Raw genomic sequence first — 21,394 nt, 5'->3', positions numbered from 1 at the left:
CCTTGTTCTGGACTCCCCCACCAGAGGAAATAGTTTCTCGCTATCTGCTCTATCAAATCATTTAATCATCATTTAGATCACCCCTTAATCTTCTATACTCGAGGGAACACAAGCCCAGTCTACACAACCGACTCAATTGGCTAGAGTTTGAAAACAAATGGCTCACAAGTTCTATTATCTCTCAGATCTGTTTTACTTTAATATACAGCAGATTCAAAGAGACAAAGATCAGCCGCTCTCTTCTAAGCTTTGTAAAATGAGATTAGACAGTCTCAATCCAATTTCTAGTAGTTATGGACAAACAGCACAAAACGTCCTCTAATTCGACAATAATTGCCAATCTCACTCAGAGAGGTCACAGGTTAGAGGTGTGAAAATGAAAAATGTCGCACTCTCCAGTTTGGGGGGGTGGGGTCTTCTGAGGTAGATCCCATATCCTCTCCATCACCAAGACCACCTACTTCCACCTTTGTATTATCGCCTGTCTCCGCCCCTGCCTCAGCCCATCTGCTGCTGAAACTCTCATCCATGCTTTTGTTACCTCCACACTCGACTATTCCAATGCTCTCCAGGCCTTCCTCCCATCTTCCATCCTCCGTAAACTTGAGCTCATCCAAAACTCTTCTGCCCGTATCCTAACCCCCGTTCACCCATCATCCCTTGAGCTCGCTGCCCTACATTGGCTCCCGGTCCGGCGACATCTCGATTTTAAAATTCTTATCCTTGTTTGCAAACCCCTCCACGGCCTCACCCCCCTCCCTATCTCCGTAACCTCCTCCAGCCCTACAACCCTCCGAGATCTCTGCGTTCCTTCAATTCTGGACTCTTCCCCAATTTCCATCGCTCCACCATTGGCGGCCGTGCCTTCAGCTGCCTAGGCCCCAAGCTCTGGAATTCCCTCCCTAAACCCCTCTACCTCTCTCTGTCATTCTTTAAGACACTCCTTAAAACCTACCTCTTTGACCAAGCTTGTGGTCACCTGTCCCAATATATTCTTATGTGGCTCGGTGTCAAATCTTATTTGATAATCGATAAGCGCCTTGGGATGTACATGGCAGCCGATCAGGAGAAGCGGCGAAGAAATTTGCAGCGCGAGTGTACAATTATTGGCAAGGCGACATCAACACTCGTTTTTTTTTCCTTTTTCCTTTGTTAACAGGAGCCAATGCCTCCGCCCCAGACCAGCTCAGTTTAGCATTAGCCTGGAACAGAGTGGACATAGCTCGGAGTCAGATCTTTATCTACGGACAACAGTGGCCGGTACAGTGGATGACTATTGTTTCGCATTTTGTTTTCTAAGCAAAAGCACCTGCGCCCTTAAAGATGCACAACAAGTTTCACATTTTCATCGCTTTATTATTTATTAACGCATATTTTCCAATTTTCCCTTTAATTTGTTTTAAGCTTGGCCGGGGTGGCGGTGGGGGTAGTGGGGGGGGAGATGACATTAATGCCAAGGACGCAAAGTTTATAATGTGTACCAAAAATGACGGCTGCACTGTTCAGCTGAAGAAGTTGTGACCGACCAGGCAATGGAATTAATTGTGGGATTGATAGAAGTGGTGGAGAGTTAAGCCCCAATTTTAATCTAACCCACCCGGCGGGTATGGGGCAGGTTCGGGCTGATCGCCCATTTTACACCCACCCCGCCCGATTTTACTCTGCATATGTGTGCATATGTGTACGGAAGAGGAGAGGGGCCGAGAAAATCCAGAGGTAACACAGGGAGGGAAGAGAAGCCTTTGGTAGACACCTGCCGGCTGCATTTGAACAGATAGTGGTGGAGTCACACAGGTGAAGTCCTGAGGAACTGACCAACAGAGAAGAAGCAATGGAATAAGATGGCATGGTCAACTATGGCTAATGGGGAGAGGTCAAGAAGAGTGAGGAGGAATATTGCACCACGGTCATGGTCACTGAGGACCTCATTCATGACTTTGGCTAGGGCCGTTTTGGTGCTGTGAAATGGGCAGGAACCCAGTTGGAGGAACTTAAAGAGAGAGTTACTGGAGAGATGGGCATGGAGCAGGGAGGTCACAGCATGCTCGAGGACCTTCAAGAGAAAGGGAAAGTTAGAAAATGGGCGATAGTTAGAGAGGTCAGAGGATTAGTTCTCACTAGGGGTTGCCAATCCTCCAGGATTGTCCTGGATTCTCCAGGAATTAAAAGATTAATCTCCAGGACACTGCAGTGAGCAAACACCCAGGAGAAAAATCATAGGGGCGTTAAAAAAAGTGTTTTTTTCAAATTCTTGAAACAATTTTGTTTATTAGTTATAACAATATTGGAGATGGAGGAAAAAGGTCATTTGATTGACGGTCAAGAATTACCCAATCAGCTAATCTGTTCGCTTTCCAATTGGCACTGGGAAGGCGGGGCACCGTGAGGATGGACATGTCGGGCGTCCAATGGCGGGAGTGTAGAGACGGGACTGATACCAGTGGGAGGTCATGTGATGAAACCTCCAGGAGTACATCCAACCAGAGTTGGCAACCCTCGTTCTCACACACAAACAGCAGTGATCAATCCACCTTCTGTCTCATACCACTCCTTGTATCCAGTACAATCTTTTCATTGAGCATTATTCCAATTCAATTGTTTTCATATATCTTTAATAATTTTACATAGCTACTGTGTGTTTCATTCTAGCGGGGCGGAGACAGCTCTATTTTATTTTAATTCTTTCGCCGTATCTCTTACAGAAAGAAAAATTGTGGAATATTCTTTGCTGGTCAAACGGTGAAACTTTTAAATCCTGTTTTTTTGCCCTCTTTAAATCTTAATACCGTCCAGTCTGGTTCAAGTTAACTCTTTGTTAAAAATGGCGGGGTGGAATCTTAGGAAACAGCGCCCTCCACAGCTCGATATAGATTGTGCGCCCAGTACATTAAACAGTGGAAACTCGCTTGACTCTGTTCCATGCTTGCTTTTAGCTGTTGATATGTTTGTTCACTGTAGGCAGTAGATTGAGTCTGTCACAGTTTGACAATAAATATGACTCTGAACAATGCGAGAGTCCTAATAATGCTTTGACACAGGAAGTACATAGAATTACATAGAGTCTACTTCACAGAAACTGGCCATTCGGCCCAATTGGACCATGCCAGCATTTATGTTCCACACGAGACTCCTCCCACCCCTCTTCATCTCACCCTATCAGCATATCCTTCTATTCCTTTCTCCCTCATGTGTTTATCTAGCTTCCCCTAAAATGTATCTGGACTGTTCGCCTCAACTACTCCTTGTGGTAGCGAATTCCACATTCTAACCACTCTCTGGGTAAAGCAGTTTCTGCCGAGTTCCTTATTGGATTTATTGGTGACTATCTTGTATTTATGGCCTCTAGTTTTAGACTCTCTCACAAGTGGAAACATCTTCTCTACGTCTACCCTATCGAACCCCTTCACAATTTTGAAGACCTCTATCAGGTCACCCCTCAGCTTTCTCTTTTCTAGAGAAAAGAGCCTGTTCAATCTTTCCTGATAGTTGTAAGGAATTAGAAATTCTGCATCAAACCCATTCAAAGTAATGTACTTAATTTTCAATGTTTGTTCCAGTGCTAAGGCACTCCCCTGGATGACTGTTGAAAACTAGTTCCGAGGGAATTGATTTCTCTGTATTTTTAAGCAGCAGAGCCTTGCATGCAACACTTACAAGTCAAAAATGTAGCACAACTACAGGCTGCACCTTGGAGGAATCAATCATGGCCCCATATCCATGATCTCTCTTCACCTGGCAAATTCCTGATTTCACCTGTGTCATCGGGAGAATCTGTTGGGTAAAGACATGGTGCAGATGCGTGCAAAGCATGAGAGAATCGGCCAGCTGATTCCCCCTCCCTTCCTCCAGAATGTCCTTCTTCCTCCTTCTCCCTCACCACCCAGCAACTCGCTAAATGGCAGCATTACTTTCCCAACTGTCATAGAATCAGTCTTTGGATAACAATGAGAACTAGGTTTGCCAATCCTCCAGGCCCCGACCTCCAGGCTCCCTGACCCCCGATCTCCCCCCTCCGACCCCAACCCTCCAGGCTCCCCGACCCCCAATCTCCCCCCTCTGACCCCGATCTCCAGGCTTCCCGACCCCCGATCTCCCCCCTCCAACCCCCACCTCCAGGCCCCCCGGACCTGTTGTAATGTAGAGAAACGCGGCAGCAAATTTGCACACAGCAAGATCCCACAAACAGTAATGAGATAATGACCAGATAATCTGTTTTAGTGATGTTGGTTGAGGGATAAATATTGACAAGGACAACAGGGAGAACTCCCCTGCAGGCAAATAGCTGTAGGGTACACGTTTTCTCCTAGTTTGTTCAATGGAAGGGGAGAACACGTTGAGAGCAAAACATATTGTTAAATAAAGTCATTGTGGGGAAGGTCCCGAGGTGTTTAGTGAAACAGCAGAGAGTGGTGAGAATGTGGCACTCGCTACCACAAGGAGTGGTTGAGGTGAATAGTACAGATGCATTTAAGGGGAAGCAAGATAAACACGAGGGAGAAAGGAATAGGAGGATATGTTCTGATGAAAGGTCATCGACCTGAAACATTAACTCCCCGACCCGCACTTCCAAACTCCCCGACCCTCTATCTCTCTCCCCCCAGCCAAGCATTGCTCCCCTCCCCGCTGAAGCCCGCAATTCTTTTTTTAAAAAAAAACAGCTGAATTTTAAAACCAAACAAAGCCTACGTGAGGATGAATAGATTGGAAAGGAGGGAGATGTGTTTGAGTGTGAGGAGCCTCTGGGCCTATTGTCACCTGCCCTTTGGGAGGAGCGAGAGGGAGTGAGTGGGTGGAGAGTTAAGGGTGAAGTGAATAACACTGGAGCAAGGGAGATATATATAGGAATGGGCAAAAGGAGAAAGTTTCCGTGCATCCTTTCATCTATTTGCATCACTGATACCAGTCCCATGACAGGCCCTGATCTGCAAGTGTCCCATCTGCACGTTTATTTTGCTAGGAATTTGCCATGACCCCAGAATCTCTCACAGAATTCATTAATTTTCTATGGCCTTAATGTAACTTGGCATCTACAAAGGCAAAGTGAAAAGTGCACTGACAGGTTCAAATCTTTGTTGGCCTCAGAGGTGTAAAGAAAGAAAGATTTGCATTTATATGACGCCTTTCACGACCTCAGGACGTCCCAAAGCGTTTACAGCCAATGAAGTACCTTTGAAGTGTAGCCACTGTTGTAATGTAGAGAAACGCAGGAGCAAATTTGCGCACAGCAAGATCCCACAAACAGTCGTGAGATAATGACCAGATAATCTGTTTTAGTGATGTTGGTTGAGGGATAAATATTGACGAGGACAACAGGGAGAACTCCCCTGCAGGCAAATAGCTGTAGGGTACACGTTTTCTCCTAGTTTGTTCAATGGAAGGGGAGAACACGTTGAGAGCAAAACATATTGTTAAATAAAGTCATTGTGGGGAAGGTCCCGAGGTGTTTAGTGATACAGCAGAGAGTGGTGAGAATGTGGCACTCGCTACCACAAGGAGTGGTTGAGGTGAATAGTACAGATGCATTTAAGGGGAAGCTGGATAAACACGAGGGAGAAAGGAATAGAAGGATATGTTCTGATGAAAGGTCATCGACCTGAAACATTGGGCCTGATATTATCAGGGCGGCGGGTTCGCGGTGGGGGGGCGATTGGACGCGTGGGTAACCCGCCCGGTGAAATCAGTCTGCCCCATGCGCAATCGCAGGCTGATTGGACCCACTTACCTGGTCTTCCGGGTTCCCCGCTGCTGAGCTGCGCAGCGGGCGGACTGCGCATGCGCGGTAAGATCTGTCAGCTGGAGGAGCTCTATTTAAAGGGGCAGTCCTCCACTGACTGATGCTGCAAGAAATAGGAAAAATTACAACATGGAGCAGCCCGGGGGAAGGCTGCTCCCAGGTTTAATGATGCCTCACTCCAGCTCTTATTGGATGGGGTGAGGAGGAGGGGGAGGACAGAGATCTTCCCTCCGGCGGGCGGGAGGAAGCGGCCTGCCTCTGCCGCCAAGAAGGCCTGGCTCAAGGTGGCAGAGGAGGTCACCTACACCACCAACATATCACACACCTGCATACAGTGCAGGAGGCGCTGCAATGACCTAAGTAGGTCAGTCAAAGTGAGTACACTTATTCATTCCCCTACACTCCATCTGCCACATCACCGCTCCCACCCCACATCTCCTTCTGCACTGCCAACACTATTCTATCACATCACTCCTCACACCCACTCAAACCTCATCCTCATCTTACCTGCACCTACTCACCTCGCCAGTACTCATCCCGCCACTACCACTCAACCCAATCCTCATACAATCTCATGGCTCTATCTCATACTCACCCTCTCATGCATCTCTTTCACGGTCAGCCTCACTCAACCTGCCACTACCTGTGCTGCAGCCACAGGGCATGCATCACATATGTGCAGTAGCCATCATAAGGCAAACATGTTGTGAGCATGAAGGGGATGCACAAGGGTGTTTGAGGGTTTGTCATGGTTTGTACTTATATTTAATTTCTGACCAATTCACTTTACATATTATATTGGCACCATTACTGCCACGTCTTTGCGAATCTTGTCTGGTTTGTGCAATAATGCCCTTTCCTGAGGATCACTATGAAGCCCCACAACTGATGCCACCCCTTGTGTCACTGCAGAGTTGGTGTAGGTGTATTTGCAGGGCTCTTTTGAGCAGACGACTGAGACATTGGCGATGTCCCCGGTGGCACCCTGGAAGGATGCAGAGGAGAATTTGTTGAGGGCAGTGGTGACTTTGACAGCGACAGGTAAGAAGATGGTGCTCGGGCCAGCCGGGAGCAGCTCGGCATGAAGGAGGCTGCAGATGTCCACGACTACATGTCGAGTGACTCTGAGCCTCCATGTGCACTGCTGCTCAGAGAGGTCCAGGAAGCTGAGCCTCTGTCTGTGGACCCTGTGGCGAGGGTAGTGCTCTCTGCGACGCATCTCTCTCTGTGGTTGCCCTCCCTCCTGCTGTGCAGGTGGATGTGTCACAGCACTGTGTTGTGGAGCTCCAGGTGTCAGAGGTGGACGGCATGGATGGCGAGGCTGGTGATGCTGTTCGCCCTCCGAGGAGGTCATGACTGCAGCTATGGCGGCCCCCATCCGGAAGATATACATCTGAGGGGGTCCGCAAGGTAGGTACATGTGTCTGGACACCGGGGTAAGTGTGCAAGTTGGTGAATTTTATTGTTCGGAGGAGGGTGGTGGTGGCCAAACTTTGTCCAAAGTGACAGAGTGGCCTCCTGCAATGAGTGAGGGTCTCTGCCTCCACCTGTCAAATGGACCTCTGCAGCTGCCACAGGCTGATGGCTGCAACACGTCCATTTGAACTGGGAGTGTTTCCCCCAGTACGGGAAACAGTCCCAGTTGTTTGTAAAATCCCAACCCTCCTAAAATATCTTGTTAATCAGGTCTGTAAACGACCTGAAATACCAAAATAAATAGCTTAAGTGGCACCCCGCTGGCTTTAATTGCCGGCGGGAGTCCCACATGCGGGGGCTGCGCGCGCATGTCAGCGCGTCAGTGAGAAACCCGAAAATGGGCGGGTTGGAGCCGGGCTCCCGACCCGCCCCGGGAATTCCCGATTTTCGGAGCCCCCCCCCCCCCCGCGCCAGGAACGCACCCGATCGCGGGTGCTAAAATCGACCCCATTAACTCTGTTTCTCTCTCCACAGATGCTGCCTGACCTGCTGAGTGTTTCCAACATTCTCTGCTTTTATTTTATGAAGAATATGTTATCAGGGTGAGATGAAGTAAATGGAGTGGGAGGAGGCTCGTGTGGAGCATAAAGCTTTGGTGTTATACCCAAGGTTGCTGTCACCTAACCGCTACTCCTCAACTTACCTTACCTTCTCTGCTACTCCTGTCGACCTTGGTGCTGTCCTGCACTATGGACCCTGGCCCTTCCCCTTGATTTCAGAATTTAAAACAAAGACATTTTGCAACAATAAGGTCATTAAAATTTTAGCAAAAGCAAAATACTGCAGATGCTAGAAATCTGAAATAAAAATAGAAAATGCTGGAAATACTCAGCAGGTCAGGCAGCATCTGTAGCGAGAGAAACAGAGTTAATGTTTCAGGTCGATGACCTTTCGTCAGAACTGGAAAAAGTTAGAGACTTAACAGTTTTTAAGCAAGTACAGAGCCGGGGGGCGGGGTGGAAAGAACAAGAGGGAAGGTCTGTGATGGGGTAGAGGGCAGGAGTGATTAAATGACAAAAGGGATGATGGTGCGAGGCAAGGAGGGTGGGAATGGGACAAGTTAAGAAACAAAAGATGGGTCTAGAGGAGCTGTAAATGGCAACAGCAGAACCATTACCAGCACCTGCTGTCCGAAAAAATGGCAGCAGTGGTTATGATCTGAATTTGTTGAAATCAGCGTTGAGTCTAGAAGGTTGTAAAGTGCCTAATCGAAAGATGAGGAGCTGTTCCTCGAGCTTCTGTTGAGCTTCACTGGAACAGTGTAAGAGGCCGAGGATGGAAAGGTCAGAGTGGGAGTGGAACGGAGGATTAAAATGGCAAGCGACAGGCAAGTCAGGGTCACGCTCACGGACTGAGCAGAGGTGTTCAGCAAAGCGATCACCCAGACTGCATTCGGTCTCCCCAATGTAGAGGAGACCGCATCGTGAGCAGCCAATACAGTACAGCAGGTTTGGAGAAGTACAAGTAAAACATTGTTTAAGGCAACGCAGGGGGTGCCATGGGATAGATTAGTGAACAAATCATATTAGGTGGAGATCAGCTGAATGAAACTGATGCCTTCGAGTACAGAGCCCTGTGGTTGGATCTAATTGCTGTTACGTTTAGGTGGGCTCCCTTGAGCAGGCCATGCTTGACGCTCTGGTTCTGGACCGCGTAGACTTTGTGAAATTGCTGATTGAGAATGGGGTGAGCATGCATCGCTTCCTCACCATCTCCAGGCTGGAGGAGCTCTACAACACTGTAAGTCATTCATTAAATTGTCATTCAACGTTGTTATGTTGTCTTTGCACTTTACCACTTGAGACAAAACATCTCTGATTTCCAAGCGACAAATAATCGCCATTAAATGTTTGTTTTCTAATATGTATGTCCTCATGTAAGCTGTGATATTTAACACGTTGAATATTACATCTTAAGTTAGGACATACGCTCATGACACCCACGTAATAAGATGTCCTATTTCAATCTAGGAGAAGGTGTCAGTAAGGTCTATATAACAGGACCATGACGATTGATGCTAGATAACACTTGGTCCATGTAATCTCCGGGACTGGTTTTGATCGCCTGAGGTGCGGGGGGGGGGGTTGGAGAGGAATTTTGCAGGGTATTTTTTCCCTTATTGGCCCTGGGGTTTTTTCTCCGGCGTTTTGCCCCTCCCCAGGAGATTACATGGCTGCGGGGGAGGAAGTATTTAGTCATGGGGTGTGGGGCAGGCTTGATGCACCAGCCGGTCTTTACCTGCCTGATTTTGTCTGTTCGTAGGTTGTTCTGTGTTGACCAGTACTGGCAGAGGTTAAAGAAGTGGAAATTTGCCTGGGCCCCAATTTTCAAGAAGCGCACGCCACAACCGGGAGGCCTCAGGCCGGCCTGAATTTGGGCTTCGGGCCTCATTAACATCTTATGCTCGAGCTGCCTGCGACTGTCACGTCTCCACAGGCAGCTCGGGCACTGAAGGTGACCAATGTCAGTCTCTCCGGCAGCGGTTCGAAGCTCAGTCCCGGGAGGTGGGGGTGGGGTGTTGGAGCGGGCCACGGGGGCGATTGCCATGATTGAGGAGTCGGGGGAAACATTCCTGCTCCTCCTGGTTCCACAAGAGTGTTTCTTTACCTAAATGTTCCTTTAAAAAAAACTTGCTTTCCTTTGGCGGCCCTTGAAGGAGCTGGGCCTGCCTCTGGGTCAGAAGGTCGTGGGTTCAAGTCCCACTCCAGGGAATTGAGCACAAAATCGAGGCTGACACTCCCAGAGGGGTCCCACAACAGGCTGTTTGACTGACAGTCAAGAATCATCCAATTGGGTAACAAAGAGTCTAATCGCTTTCCGATTGGCATAGGAGATTGTCGGGTGACCAATAGCAGGAGCGTGGGGGCAGGCCATTTGGAGGGCCGGATGAAACCTCCAGGAGTACGTCCAACCAGAGTTGGCAACCCTAGCAGGCCAGAATTGGAGGAAGAACCTAGGAAAGGGGCACAGGGTCAGGGGTCAGGGGGTAATGACCTCCAGGTGAGAGAGTAAGGTAGAATGTTGGAGAGAGGAAATGAAACTGGGATTAGCAAAGGAATATTTTCCTTTGCATAAATGGTCATCCTCTTAAAAAGTCATAAATCTAAGGCAAGGTCAGCCAAAAAAACTTCCTTAAAGATTCTTTTAACACATTGGCTGATAGATTTAAACTAAAATTGTGCAACACAAACTTAACTTCTGTTTTGAAACTCTAAAGATTTACGAGATCTAAAGAATAATCTAAAGACGGTAAAAAGTGTGTTGCAATAGGTACAGAATGACAATAAAGTGGCAATTTTTCCCAGCTTGCACTGCTGCCAGGGAGCAAGCAATGCAAATTCAGAAAATCAGCCCTAAAATCTTTTTGTCATCTAAAGCAGAAATGAGTGTGGTGCTTTCCTGCCTAAATTCTTCCTTAACCTCTCTACCTCTCTCTCTCCTCCTTTAAAACACTCCTTAAAACCTACCTCTTTGACCAAGCTTTTGGTCACCTGTCCTAATATCTCCTTATGTGGTTCGGTGTCAAGTTCTGTCTGATAATCGCTCCTGTGAAGCGCCTTGGAACTATGTTTACTATGTTAAAGGCGCTATATAAATGCAAGTTGTTGTTGTAAGGTGCTAAAGACTGCACTGCCAACCAGAATCAGTGCATCAGGAGGAAAAAGCCTCACACTCACTTTTTAATAGACATCTTCATTGCATCATTAACAAATTAAATAGCTGCAATAGCAACATACTGCTGGTTTGTAACAAAAAAGTAACCCTTATTTATTCAGTAATGTTTTTGTTTTAGCAACCAAGACCGGCAATAAGGGAACATTTATGCGGGAATGTGTTTTTTGCTCCTTACATTTTCCATTCTCTGTTAAATGTCTCCGTTTAATCAAAAAAGAAACCAGAAAGAACGTCCAGTTTTTACAGTACTACAACAATTAACGGTCTTCTCTAAAGAAAGAACTTGCATTTATATAGCGCCTTTCACAACCTCAGGACGTCCCAAAGCGCTTTACGGCCAATAAAGTACTTTTGAAGTGTAATCACTGTTATAATGTAGGAAACGCGGCAGCCAATTTGCGCACAGCAAGATCCCACAAACAGCAATGTGATAATGACCGGATAATCTGTTTTAGGAATAAATATTGGCCCAGAGCACTGGGGAGAACTCCCCTGCTTTTCTTCAAAATAGTGGCCGTGGGATCATTTATATCCAACTGAGGGTTTAACATCTCATCTGAAAGACAGTGCTGCAGTCCAAGTGTCAGCCTAGGTTTTGTGCTCAAGTCTCTGGAGTGGGACTTGAACCCATGACCTTTATGACTTAGAGGTAGGAGTGCTACCCACTGAGCCACAACTGACTCTCTAAACAGATTGCTAGTCATCTAATTGAAGGTCATATTACAGGCCTCCTGAAGGCTATCGTCACAATCTGCCTCACCCATCTTCACTGCACTGTCATCCAGGTTCACATGGAGGTCCACGTGACACCATCCCGAAAGAATCTGGTGGTCCAGCTAACAACTTTAATTTTTTTTTCCTTTTTTGCAAAAGCACCTTTAACGTTTCTGTTACTGCGCTCTCAATGGAACACCGGAGAAGTTGCCTGATTCTCTCTGTGATCTCTGCTAACTTCGATGCGTTCTCTGTTCTATTTCAGAGGCACGGCCCGTCAAACACATTGTACCAACTAGTCAGGGATGTCAAAAAGGTAGGTAGTGGCGTGCTGCTACTGGTGGGTCAGAAAATGATTGTCATTCATAAAAACATCATGTACCATTCATGCATCGCGTTCGTTTCAATTTTTTGGTGGGGGGATGAGCGGGGAGTAGTGTTGAGTATATTGCTTATCAGGGTAAGGGCTGTTAGTGATGGGGTATGGAACACTTTCATTCATTACGTCATCCAGTGTTGCCATCAAACACCCCCTCAGGCAGTGGTAATAAAGTGCTGCTCCCTCCATTCTGCTCCAACAATATGCTTTAACCTCAAACTCCAAATCTGACACCTCCATTTCCAACAGCAGCCAACCCGTGACCTCTTTATTGGGTAAGGGCATCATGGGGTGTGGAACCAAGGCGGGTAAATGGAGTTAAGGTACGGATCAACCCTGATCTAATTGAATGGCGGAACAGACTCGAGGGGCTGAATGGCCTCCTCCTCTTCCCATGAGACTACACTTTGTTATCAAATTGTGCCAAATTAGGGGCAGTTCTTTGCTCCAAAACTAAGGGCAGTTTTATGCTGCGCCCCTGTGCCCACCGAGAACAGGGTTCGGACTGACCAGACTCGTTTTATTCCAGATTCTAACAAACAACAGGCAGAGGAGGGTTCAAGCACCAAATCCACAGATTTGTACGTCCAGTGACAGTTATTGAATTCCTGAGCAATGACGGACAGGAAACGACCCTTTGGTCTCTCCAGCCTGTCCCAGACAATTGTGATACCGTGCGCATCGCGATATATATACACTCCCCAACCCAACCCGAAATCATGGGCCAGAAATTGCTCCCGAAATATCGGGGTACCTCACCAGCGCTCTCCGTTTTCTACGGCGAACCGAAGGAGTAAGTTCCCACGTTTGCACTAAAACCCGGAAGTCGTGAACTTGATCCTATTGGTTCGCTGGCGATTTGACAGCTGCGAATTAAAGGGCCATCGCACGCTGCAATCCGAGAAATCACTGAAAAATCACAAACTTGTTCATCCGCCCAGCTGGAAAGTAACTAATTACGCCACCAAAAGGTACGCTGAAAAATACCAGGTCTAAACTAGTTTTTAAAAGCACGATAACTCCTAATGACTGCCAAACAACTAAAAAATTAATTTTTAAAATGTAGAGTCTCGTATTACTCCTTATTGTAATAGTTTTTGGTCATTAAAAATCAAAAATTTTTAAATTTTTCCTTCTGTCTCTTTAATTTCATTCAATTATTTCTTCGGCTTTTTAATTAATTTTTTTTATTATTTACAATGACTTCCAGAACACTAACTTTAAATGAATGAAGTCTGCTTGCCTGCTTGTGGGCGGGGCTCAGTCCCACCTCATGTGGTGCCTCTTTAACCTGGAAGTCATCAGGGGCGCTGATATACCAGGTTACAACTCAGCAAAAGCAACTTGATTAGCCAACCTGACCACATAGCAACCTCTTCAGTGAAAGCGAGTTACGATCTACTTACGACAGGGTATCTATTCTAGTTTATTCGATTGCATCTTACATTTCCACGACAGCAAAGAGATAAAGAAAAAAACTTTTTGTTTACTAAATACGTGTAAATATCTATTCCCTAAACTGCTCATGGGTGAATTCAGTATAACTGCACAACACTATTATGACAGATATATCCTCCAGTAAGGTCTATTGTGCTTCGATTAGGGACTGAGGACACGTACAAATCACTCAGCTTTGGATATTTAAACCAGGTTTTAAATAGATAGATGTTGCTGGGTTCCTGGTAGGTACTTGGATCACAGAAGGGCGGGTTGCAGTATTTTGTAGAGTGCACATCGTTTTATACTCATTTTTCACCGTTTCCTTCTGTGTTGTTCCTACCACAATGTGGCCGTGTTTACCCTTGATGATGTTGGTGTCAGTTTGATGGATTTGTTAAGAAGTGCGTCCTTCCCATAAACCATTTCTGTTGGCAAACGGTAGCGAAACTATCATAAAGCAGCTTGTAGTTGTATCAATATTTTCTTTAAGAACCGTGCCTTTGCTTTTTGCCATGATACGAGTTCCAAAATACAAATATTGGAAGAATGTGTCCACGACTGTTTAGGAACTCTCAGGATTTTACTTCATCTTCAAGTTGTTCAATGTGCAAAGCTCTATCTCTTAACTTAAGTTAGATCGTATTTATCTCTTTTACCTAAGCCTGTAATACAACTGCCAAAAAACAAACTTCCCAACATCTATCATTTAATAGGTTTCAGTCGTTGAGGAAGATTCCAGTTAGTTTGAGCCAACAGCAACTCCCTTTGGTAACTTAATGGATGAATACAGTGCCTGAGGTACGATTGGGCCAGACGATCTTGGGTTTAATCCCTGGCTTGTGCTCAGTTAGCAATCTCAGGTGGCAGTATGAGCCTCAGCTCCTGTGGAGGAGAGGAGCGACCTCAGCGGCGATGCTGTCCACAGCCGAATAGCTTGCTGTCCCGCGCCTGAACAGCAGCCCTTGGGGAGAAGCACTGGAGGGCAGGCAACATGCATTGGAACCCACCCCCCGACAAGGGACCAGTGAGAACAGAAAAGAACATTTTAATATATTATTAAATAAATAACTAGGACAAAGCAAAAAAAAGAGCATAACTCCTACACTTAAAAAGTATTTTAAATGAGTGCTACCATCACACAAAAGTGAATGGCAAAGCTTTACTCACTTGTTCAGCTGCAATTTAACTATGCCATTAAGTAAAATTTCTTTCCATTCCAATTAATTTGAAGAATGAGGAGCATTTGAGTCTACTGTCCATAGGTAACATTGACATGATTTGCTGTCAGCGAAAGTCATGACAATCTAATGAACATTCAGACTTGGTCCATGAGATGCTTGATATGCTGTCATGGAAGTTATGTTCCATCTATACAGAGTTCTGGTTAGACCCCATCTGGAGACTGCGTTCAGTTCTGGGCGCCGCACCTCAGGAAGGATATATTGGCCTAGGAGGGGATGCAGCGCAGATTCACCAGAATGATACCGGGGCTAAAAGGGTTAAATTATGAGGAACAATTGCGCAGACTAGGCTTTTTTCCCTGTAGTATAGAAGATGAAGATCTAATTGAGGTGTTTAAGATGATTAAAGGATTTGATAGGGTAGATAGAGAGAAACTATTTCCTCTGGTGGGGGAGTCCAGAACAAGGGGGCAAAATCTTAAAATTAGAGCTAGGCCGTTCAGGGGTGATGTCAGGAAGCACTTCTTCACACAAAGGGGAGTGGAAATCTGGAACTCTCTCCTGCAAAAAGCTGTTGAGGCCAGGAGTCAATTGAACATTTCCAAACAGAGATTGATAGATTTTTGTTAGGTAGGGGTATTAAGGGTTACGGAACCAAGGTGGTTAGATGGAGTTAAGATACAGATCAGCCATGATCTAATTGAATAGGGGAATAGGCTTGAGGGGCTGAATGGCCTCCTCCTATTCCTATGTTCCTATGCAATTGTTTCAGTTAGATAACGTTGCAGTAATTGCATATTTTTACATGATGGTTATTTTGTACCTGTTGTAAGTTGATATCACACTGTGTGAGTTTGAATTGAATGCACTAACACATTTGTATGAAATTCCTTTGTCCGCTACTTTAACACGAGAGAATTTTGTACAAATACATTTGTTACTAATATTGCACAGCACGACTTTTCTAAACCCTTTGATCAATTGTTGTCAGACATTTTTTCTTTAAGCGCCTGAATTACATAACAACAACAACTTGCATTTATATAGCACCTTTAAAATAGTAAAACGTCTCAAGGCGCTTCACAGGAGTGTTATCAGAAAAAATTTGACTCCGAGCCACATAAAGAGATAGTAGGACAGAGGTAGGAGTTTTAAGGAGCGATTTAAAGGGGGAGCGAGAGGCCGGGAGGTTTAGGGAGGGAACTCCAGCAGCTGAAGGCACGGCCGCCAATGGTGGGGCGATGAAAATCGGGGATGCGCAAGAGGTCAGAATTGGAGGAGTGCAGAGATCTCGGAGGGTTGTAGGGCTGGAGGCGGTTACAGAGATAGGGAGGGGGCGAAGCCATGGAGTGATTTGAACACAAAGATGAGAATTTTAAAATCGAGACGTTGCAGGACTGGGAGCCAATGTAGGTCAGCGAGCACATGGGGGTGATGGGTGAACAGGACTTGGTGCGAGTTTGGATGTGGAAACGACACCTGGTCTGTACGTGTCTTCATTGGACAATGGGATGGTAATGGCCCTTGGGGTATAGTCACGAACAATGATATTAAATCAATTGCACATGCAGTCCAGGAAATGCTCCTGCAACGTAATAAGAGCTAAAAGATGGCCGTATTTGAATGTAAAGAAAAATAAACAATAGAATTAAAAACTCCATCACTGGAGATTGATTTAACCTCTTAACACAAAAATTATTTCAGCTTTCCTAAGAAAGCTTCTGAATAAGCTATTTATAACCTAAATGCTGTCGGCATTTGTGCACGCAAATCAGTGAATAACTTTTTAAAAAAATGCTACAGCACAATTTTTACAAAACAGTAGCAATCCACAGACAGGTAGGGATGTGGAAAACGACCTCTTGTGAACTGACTAACATTGCACTCCCATTATCAGAGCACTGCTCGTCAAACACTTTGATCAATTCAACTGTCTGAGGCCACCATCATTGAGGGTAGATTATGACAATGACTTGCTTTGTGCTGTAAAATGCTCCAGTTACTTATTCAAACTTATTTGTTCTCTCCAAGCGAGAATATCAAGCTTTCAGTTGGATCTATTTTCAGGTGAATGTGCATAAAATACATTTGTTATTAAACTAAAGTTAAAAAGGTAGTGTGAAAATCCATTGGATTCCAATGGCGCCGCTAAAAACAATATTATTAATTAATTTTAAACCGTCAACTAAAATCCAATAATGATAATTCATTAGCTATGCATGCTGTCTCCGTGACGGGTTGTAAATATAAACGCTCTCTGTCTCTGTGTGTTTGGCGTTATTTAGGGGAACCTCCCGCCCGATTACAGGATAAGTTTAATAGACATCGGCCTTGTGATTGAAAACCTGATGGGAGGAGCCTACCGCTGTAATTATACACGCAAAAGATTCAGAACCCTGTACCACAATCTCTTTGGTCCAAAAAGGGTGAGTAATTTACAAAACAAGAAACTCGGGTCGGGTGTGGTAACAAGGAGGCTGTGATAGGTGGAGTCCTTCTGTGCATTTTTGATCGTTGCTATTTCAGGGTCTTGCCGTAGGCACTTCGCTGGGTTTCCAGCTCTGGTGTCACACTCGCTGATTGTGGTTGACAGCTCCTTGCCCTATTTTCACTGACGTCGTCATTCTTTCACTCAGAAAATAAGAACAGGAGGAGGCCATTCAGCCCCTTGAGCCTGTTCCGCCATTCATTTAGATCATGGCTGATTTGTATCTTAACTCCATCTATCTGCCTTGGTTTCATGTCCCTTAATACCCTTTGCCTAACAAAAATTTCAGTTTTAAAATCTTCAATTGACCCCCAGCCTCAACAGCTTTTTTGGGGAGAGAGTTCCAGATTTCCATTCCCCTTTGTGTGAAGAAGTGCTTCCTGACATCACCCCCAAACGGCCTAGCTCTAATTTTAAGGTTATGCCTCCTTGTTCTGGACTCCCCCATCACAGGAAATAGTTTCTCTCTATCTACCCTATCAAATCCTTTAATCATCTTAAGCACCCCAATTGGCAGAAAGGTACCGGTAACCAGAGGACACAGATTTAAGGTGATTGGCAAAAGAACCAGAGGCGACATGAGGAAACGTTTTTTTATGCAGCGAGTTGTTATGGTCTGGAATTCACTGCCTGAAAGGGTGGCGGAAGTAACTTTCAAAAGGGAATTGGATAAATACTTGAAGGGAAAAAAATTACAGGGCTATGAGGAAAGAGCAGGGGAATGGGACTAATTGGATAGCTCTTTCAAAGAGCTGGCACAGGTGAATTAGACCACCTCTTAATCTTCTGTACTCAAGGGACTACAAGCCTAGTCTATGCAACCTGTCCTCATAATTTAACCCTTTTAGCCTCAGTATCATTCTGGTGAATCTGCGGTGCACCCCCTCCAAGGCCAATATATCCTTCCTGAGGTGTGGTGACCAGAACTGAATGCAGTATCTCCAGATGCTGTTGAGCTTTATATAACTGAAACATAACTTCCTCCCCTTTGTATTCCAGCCCTCTTAAGATAAAGGCCAACATCCCATTAGCCTTTTTAATCACCTTTTGTACCTGTTCCCTAGCTTTTAGTGATTTCTGTACTTGGACCCCTAATCCTCGCTGATATCTGGAAAAGGTGGGAGATGGAGAGCTTGAAAGATACAAAAAATAAATCCAAGCTTGGATTATCTTAAGAACATAGGAACATAAGAATTAGAAGCAGGAGTAGGCCATACCCCACTTCGAGCCTGCTCCGCCATTCAATAAGACCTTGGCCGATCCTCTCAGTAAAGGAACGCTGACTCCTGATAAAACAGAGCAAGGAGCTTCCAACTGCACTATCCATTACTTTTGTTACTGTTACTTCCCCCTTTCCCTGCAATATTTACAAACAAAGAGGTTGGAAGGACAATTTGCTACCAAGCCTCGCCAGTTCTCTATAAAAGGCCATGGGGAGGTATGCAAAGACCTTGGGTATTGACCATCCAGTGCAAGGACCATGGGTGTTGACCATCCAATGCAAGGACCATGGGTGTTCCCCATCCAATCCAAGGACCATGGGTATTGACCATCCAATGCAAGGACCATGGATGTTGACCATCCAATGCAAGGACCATGGATGTTGACCATCCGATGCAAGGACCATGGGTGTTGACCATCCGATGCAAGGACCATGGATGTTGACCATCCAATGCAAGGACCATGGGTGTTGACCATCCGATGCAAGGACCATGGGTATTGACCATCCGATGCAAGGACCATGGGTGTTGACCATCCGATGCAAGGACCATGGGTATTGACCATCCAATGCAAGGACCATGGATGTTGACCATCCAATGCAAGGACCATGGATGTTGACCATCCGATGCAAGGACCATGGATGTTGACCATCCAATGCAAGGACCATGGGTGTTGACCATCCAATGCAAGGACCATGGGTATTGACCATCCAATGCAAGGACCATGGATGTTGACCATCCAATGCAAGGACCATGGATGTTGACCATCCAATGCAAGGACCATGGGTGTTGACCATCCAATGCAAGGACCATGGGTATTGACCATCCGATGCAAGGACCATGGATGTTGACCATCTGATGCAAGGACCATGGATGTTGACCATCCGATGCAAGGACCATGGATGTTAACCATCCGATGCAAGGACCATGGGTGTTGACCATCCGATGCAAGGACCATGGATGTTGACCATCCGATGCAAGGACCATGGATGTTGACCATCCGATGCAAGGACCATGGATGTTGACCATCCGATGCAAGGACCATGGGTATTGACCATCCAATGCAAGGACCATGGATGTTGACCATCCAATGCAAGGACCATGGATGTTGACCATCCGATGCAAGGACCATGGGTGTTGACCATCCGATGCAAGGACCATGGATGTTGACCATCCGATGCAAGGACCATGGATGTTGACCATCCGATGCAAGGACCATGGGTATTGACCATCCAATGCAAGGACCATGGATGTTGACCATCCAATGCAAGGACCATGGATGTTGACCATCCGATGCAAGGACCATGGATGTTGACCATCCAATGCAAGGACCATGGATGTTGACCATCCGATGCAAGGACCATGGGTATTGACCATCCGATGCAAGGACCATGGGTATTGACCATCCAATGCAAGGACCATGGATGTTGACCATCCAATTATCTACACCTCACTTCCAGACAAGCACTTTACTTCTGCTGGCTAATGCACCATGAGTGACCCAGATGAGATCAGGAACTCATTGTACAGGTGAATCAGGCTGCAAACCCACGTCCTACAATTCAGTGGCACCTAGTTTTTACGTTCTTTGTATGCCAACCAGTGCAGGAGGAGGCACTCTTATCTGCTGCCATTAAATTTAATTCATTTTTAGGGATCCCCAGGCATCAGCCCCAAAGAGACTCAAGAACATTGAAGCTGGAATGAAAGTAGAACCACGATATCCTAATTAATTAAAATACATATTTTAAACTTGCTAATCTTTGAGCCACCTAATAGCTAAAATGTTTTTTTTATCCTTTAAAAGAAAATCTAAGGTAGAATAGATGGGTCGGACTCAACAACAACAACTTGCATTTATATAGCGTCTTTAACATAGTAAAACGTCCCAAGACGCATCACAGGAGCATAATCAGACAAAATTTGACACCGAGCCACATAAGCAGATAAGATGACCAAAAGTTTGGTCAAAGCAGTCGGTTTTGAGGAGAGTCTTAAAGGAGAAGAGAGAGGTAGAGAGGCGGAGAGGTTTAGGGAGGGAATTCCAGAGCTTATGGCCTAGGCAGCTGAAGACACGGCCGCCAATGGTGGAGCGATGGAAATCGGGGATGCGCAAGAGGCCAGAATTGGAGGAGCGCAGAGATCTCAGAGGGTTGTAGGGCTGGAGGAAGTTACAGAGATAAGGAGGGGCGAGGCCACAGAGGGATTTGAAAACAGGGATGAGAATTTTAAAATTGAGGCTTTGCCGGACCGGGAGCCAATGTAGGGCTTCCTCTCCAGAACCTGAATTTGAATTCAGTCCAGAATGATGGGAGAAAAGTCCCCTCTCTAAAGACCCCTTATGAAATGAGTTTGGTCAGTCTGATCCTAATTCTTAGTGTGCACTGACCCACAAATGTGGCGCTAAATTGGCAGCCTCATTCTGAGAGGCCACGAAAATGGTTGGCGTGGGAAATGGAGATGCATGTTGGTGCAGTAGGGGGTGAAGTGCGAAGGGTGAAGTTGCTAACCCAGAGTAGAAGGAGATCTCCCCTGAACCAAAGGTAATTGATGCTGACACTTGAAATCACCACGGATGTGGAGTCGCTCGGTGCAGGGGCCGAGGGAGAAAAGGAGTGACGATATCTCGGTGGGTTTGGGGCGTGAGCGGGACAATAGAGAACGAGGATTTCAAAGGAGAGGCAAGACTTGTGAGCAACCCCTCATGGCTCACAAATTATACAGTGGCATTAAAATTATGTTCTTCAATGATCACAAGTACTCATTTAATGTCCTGTCCGCAAAAAGCAGGACAAATCAAATCCGGCCAATTACCGCCCCATCAGTCCACTCTCAATCATCAGCAAAGTGATGGAAGGTGTCATCGACAGTGCTATCAAGCAGCATTTACTTACCAATAACCTGCTCACCGATGCTCAGTTTGGGTTCCGCCAGGACCACTCGGCTCCAGACCTCATTACAGCTTTGATCCAAAAATGGACAAAAGAGCTGAATTCCAGAGGTGAGGTGAGAGTGACTGCCCTTGACATCAAGGCGGCATTTGACCGAGTGTGACACCAAGGAGCCCTAGTAAAATTGAAGTCAATG

The 21,394-nt window shown here is 45.9% G+C and overlaps 1 protein-coding gene across 5 annotated transcripts in view; it reads left to right on the top strand.

Annotated features, from left to right (window-relative positions):
* Positions 1–21,394, top strand: part of trpm3 (transient receptor potential cation channel, subfamily M, member 3) — a 425,666-nt gene that overhangs the window by 344,169 nt on the left and 60,103 nt on the right. For 3 of the 5 annotated variants that reach the window (XM_067983531.1, XM_067983533.1, XM_067983532.1), the window contains 5 exons: positions 1,160–1,260; positions 8,816–8,950; positions 11,865–11,915; positions 16,631–16,666; positions 16,885–17,025. In XM_067983531.1, the coding sequence (XP_067839632.1) occupies positions 1,160–1,260; positions 8,816–8,950; positions 11,865–11,915; positions 16,631–16,666; positions 16,885–17,025 (464 nt within the window). The remainder of the gene's footprint in view (positions 1–1,159; positions 1,261–8,815; positions 8,951–11,864; positions 11,916–16,630; positions 16,667–16,884; positions 17,026–21,394) is intronic. The other 2 variants (XM_067983535.1, XM_067983534.1) reach the window with 1 other exon arrangement.

This window comes from Heptranchias perlo, chromosome 4 (assembly GCF_035084215.1).
Source record: "Heptranchias perlo isolate sHepPer1 chromosome 4, sHepPer1.hap1, whole genome shotgun sequence".
Classification (NCBI taxonomy): Eukaryota; Metazoa; Chordata; class Chondrichthyes; order Hexanchiformes; family Hexanchidae; genus Heptranchias; species Heptranchias perlo.
The sequence above is the reverse complement of the archived record's forward strand: the minus strand, read 5'-3'. Positions and strand labels throughout refer to the sequence as shown.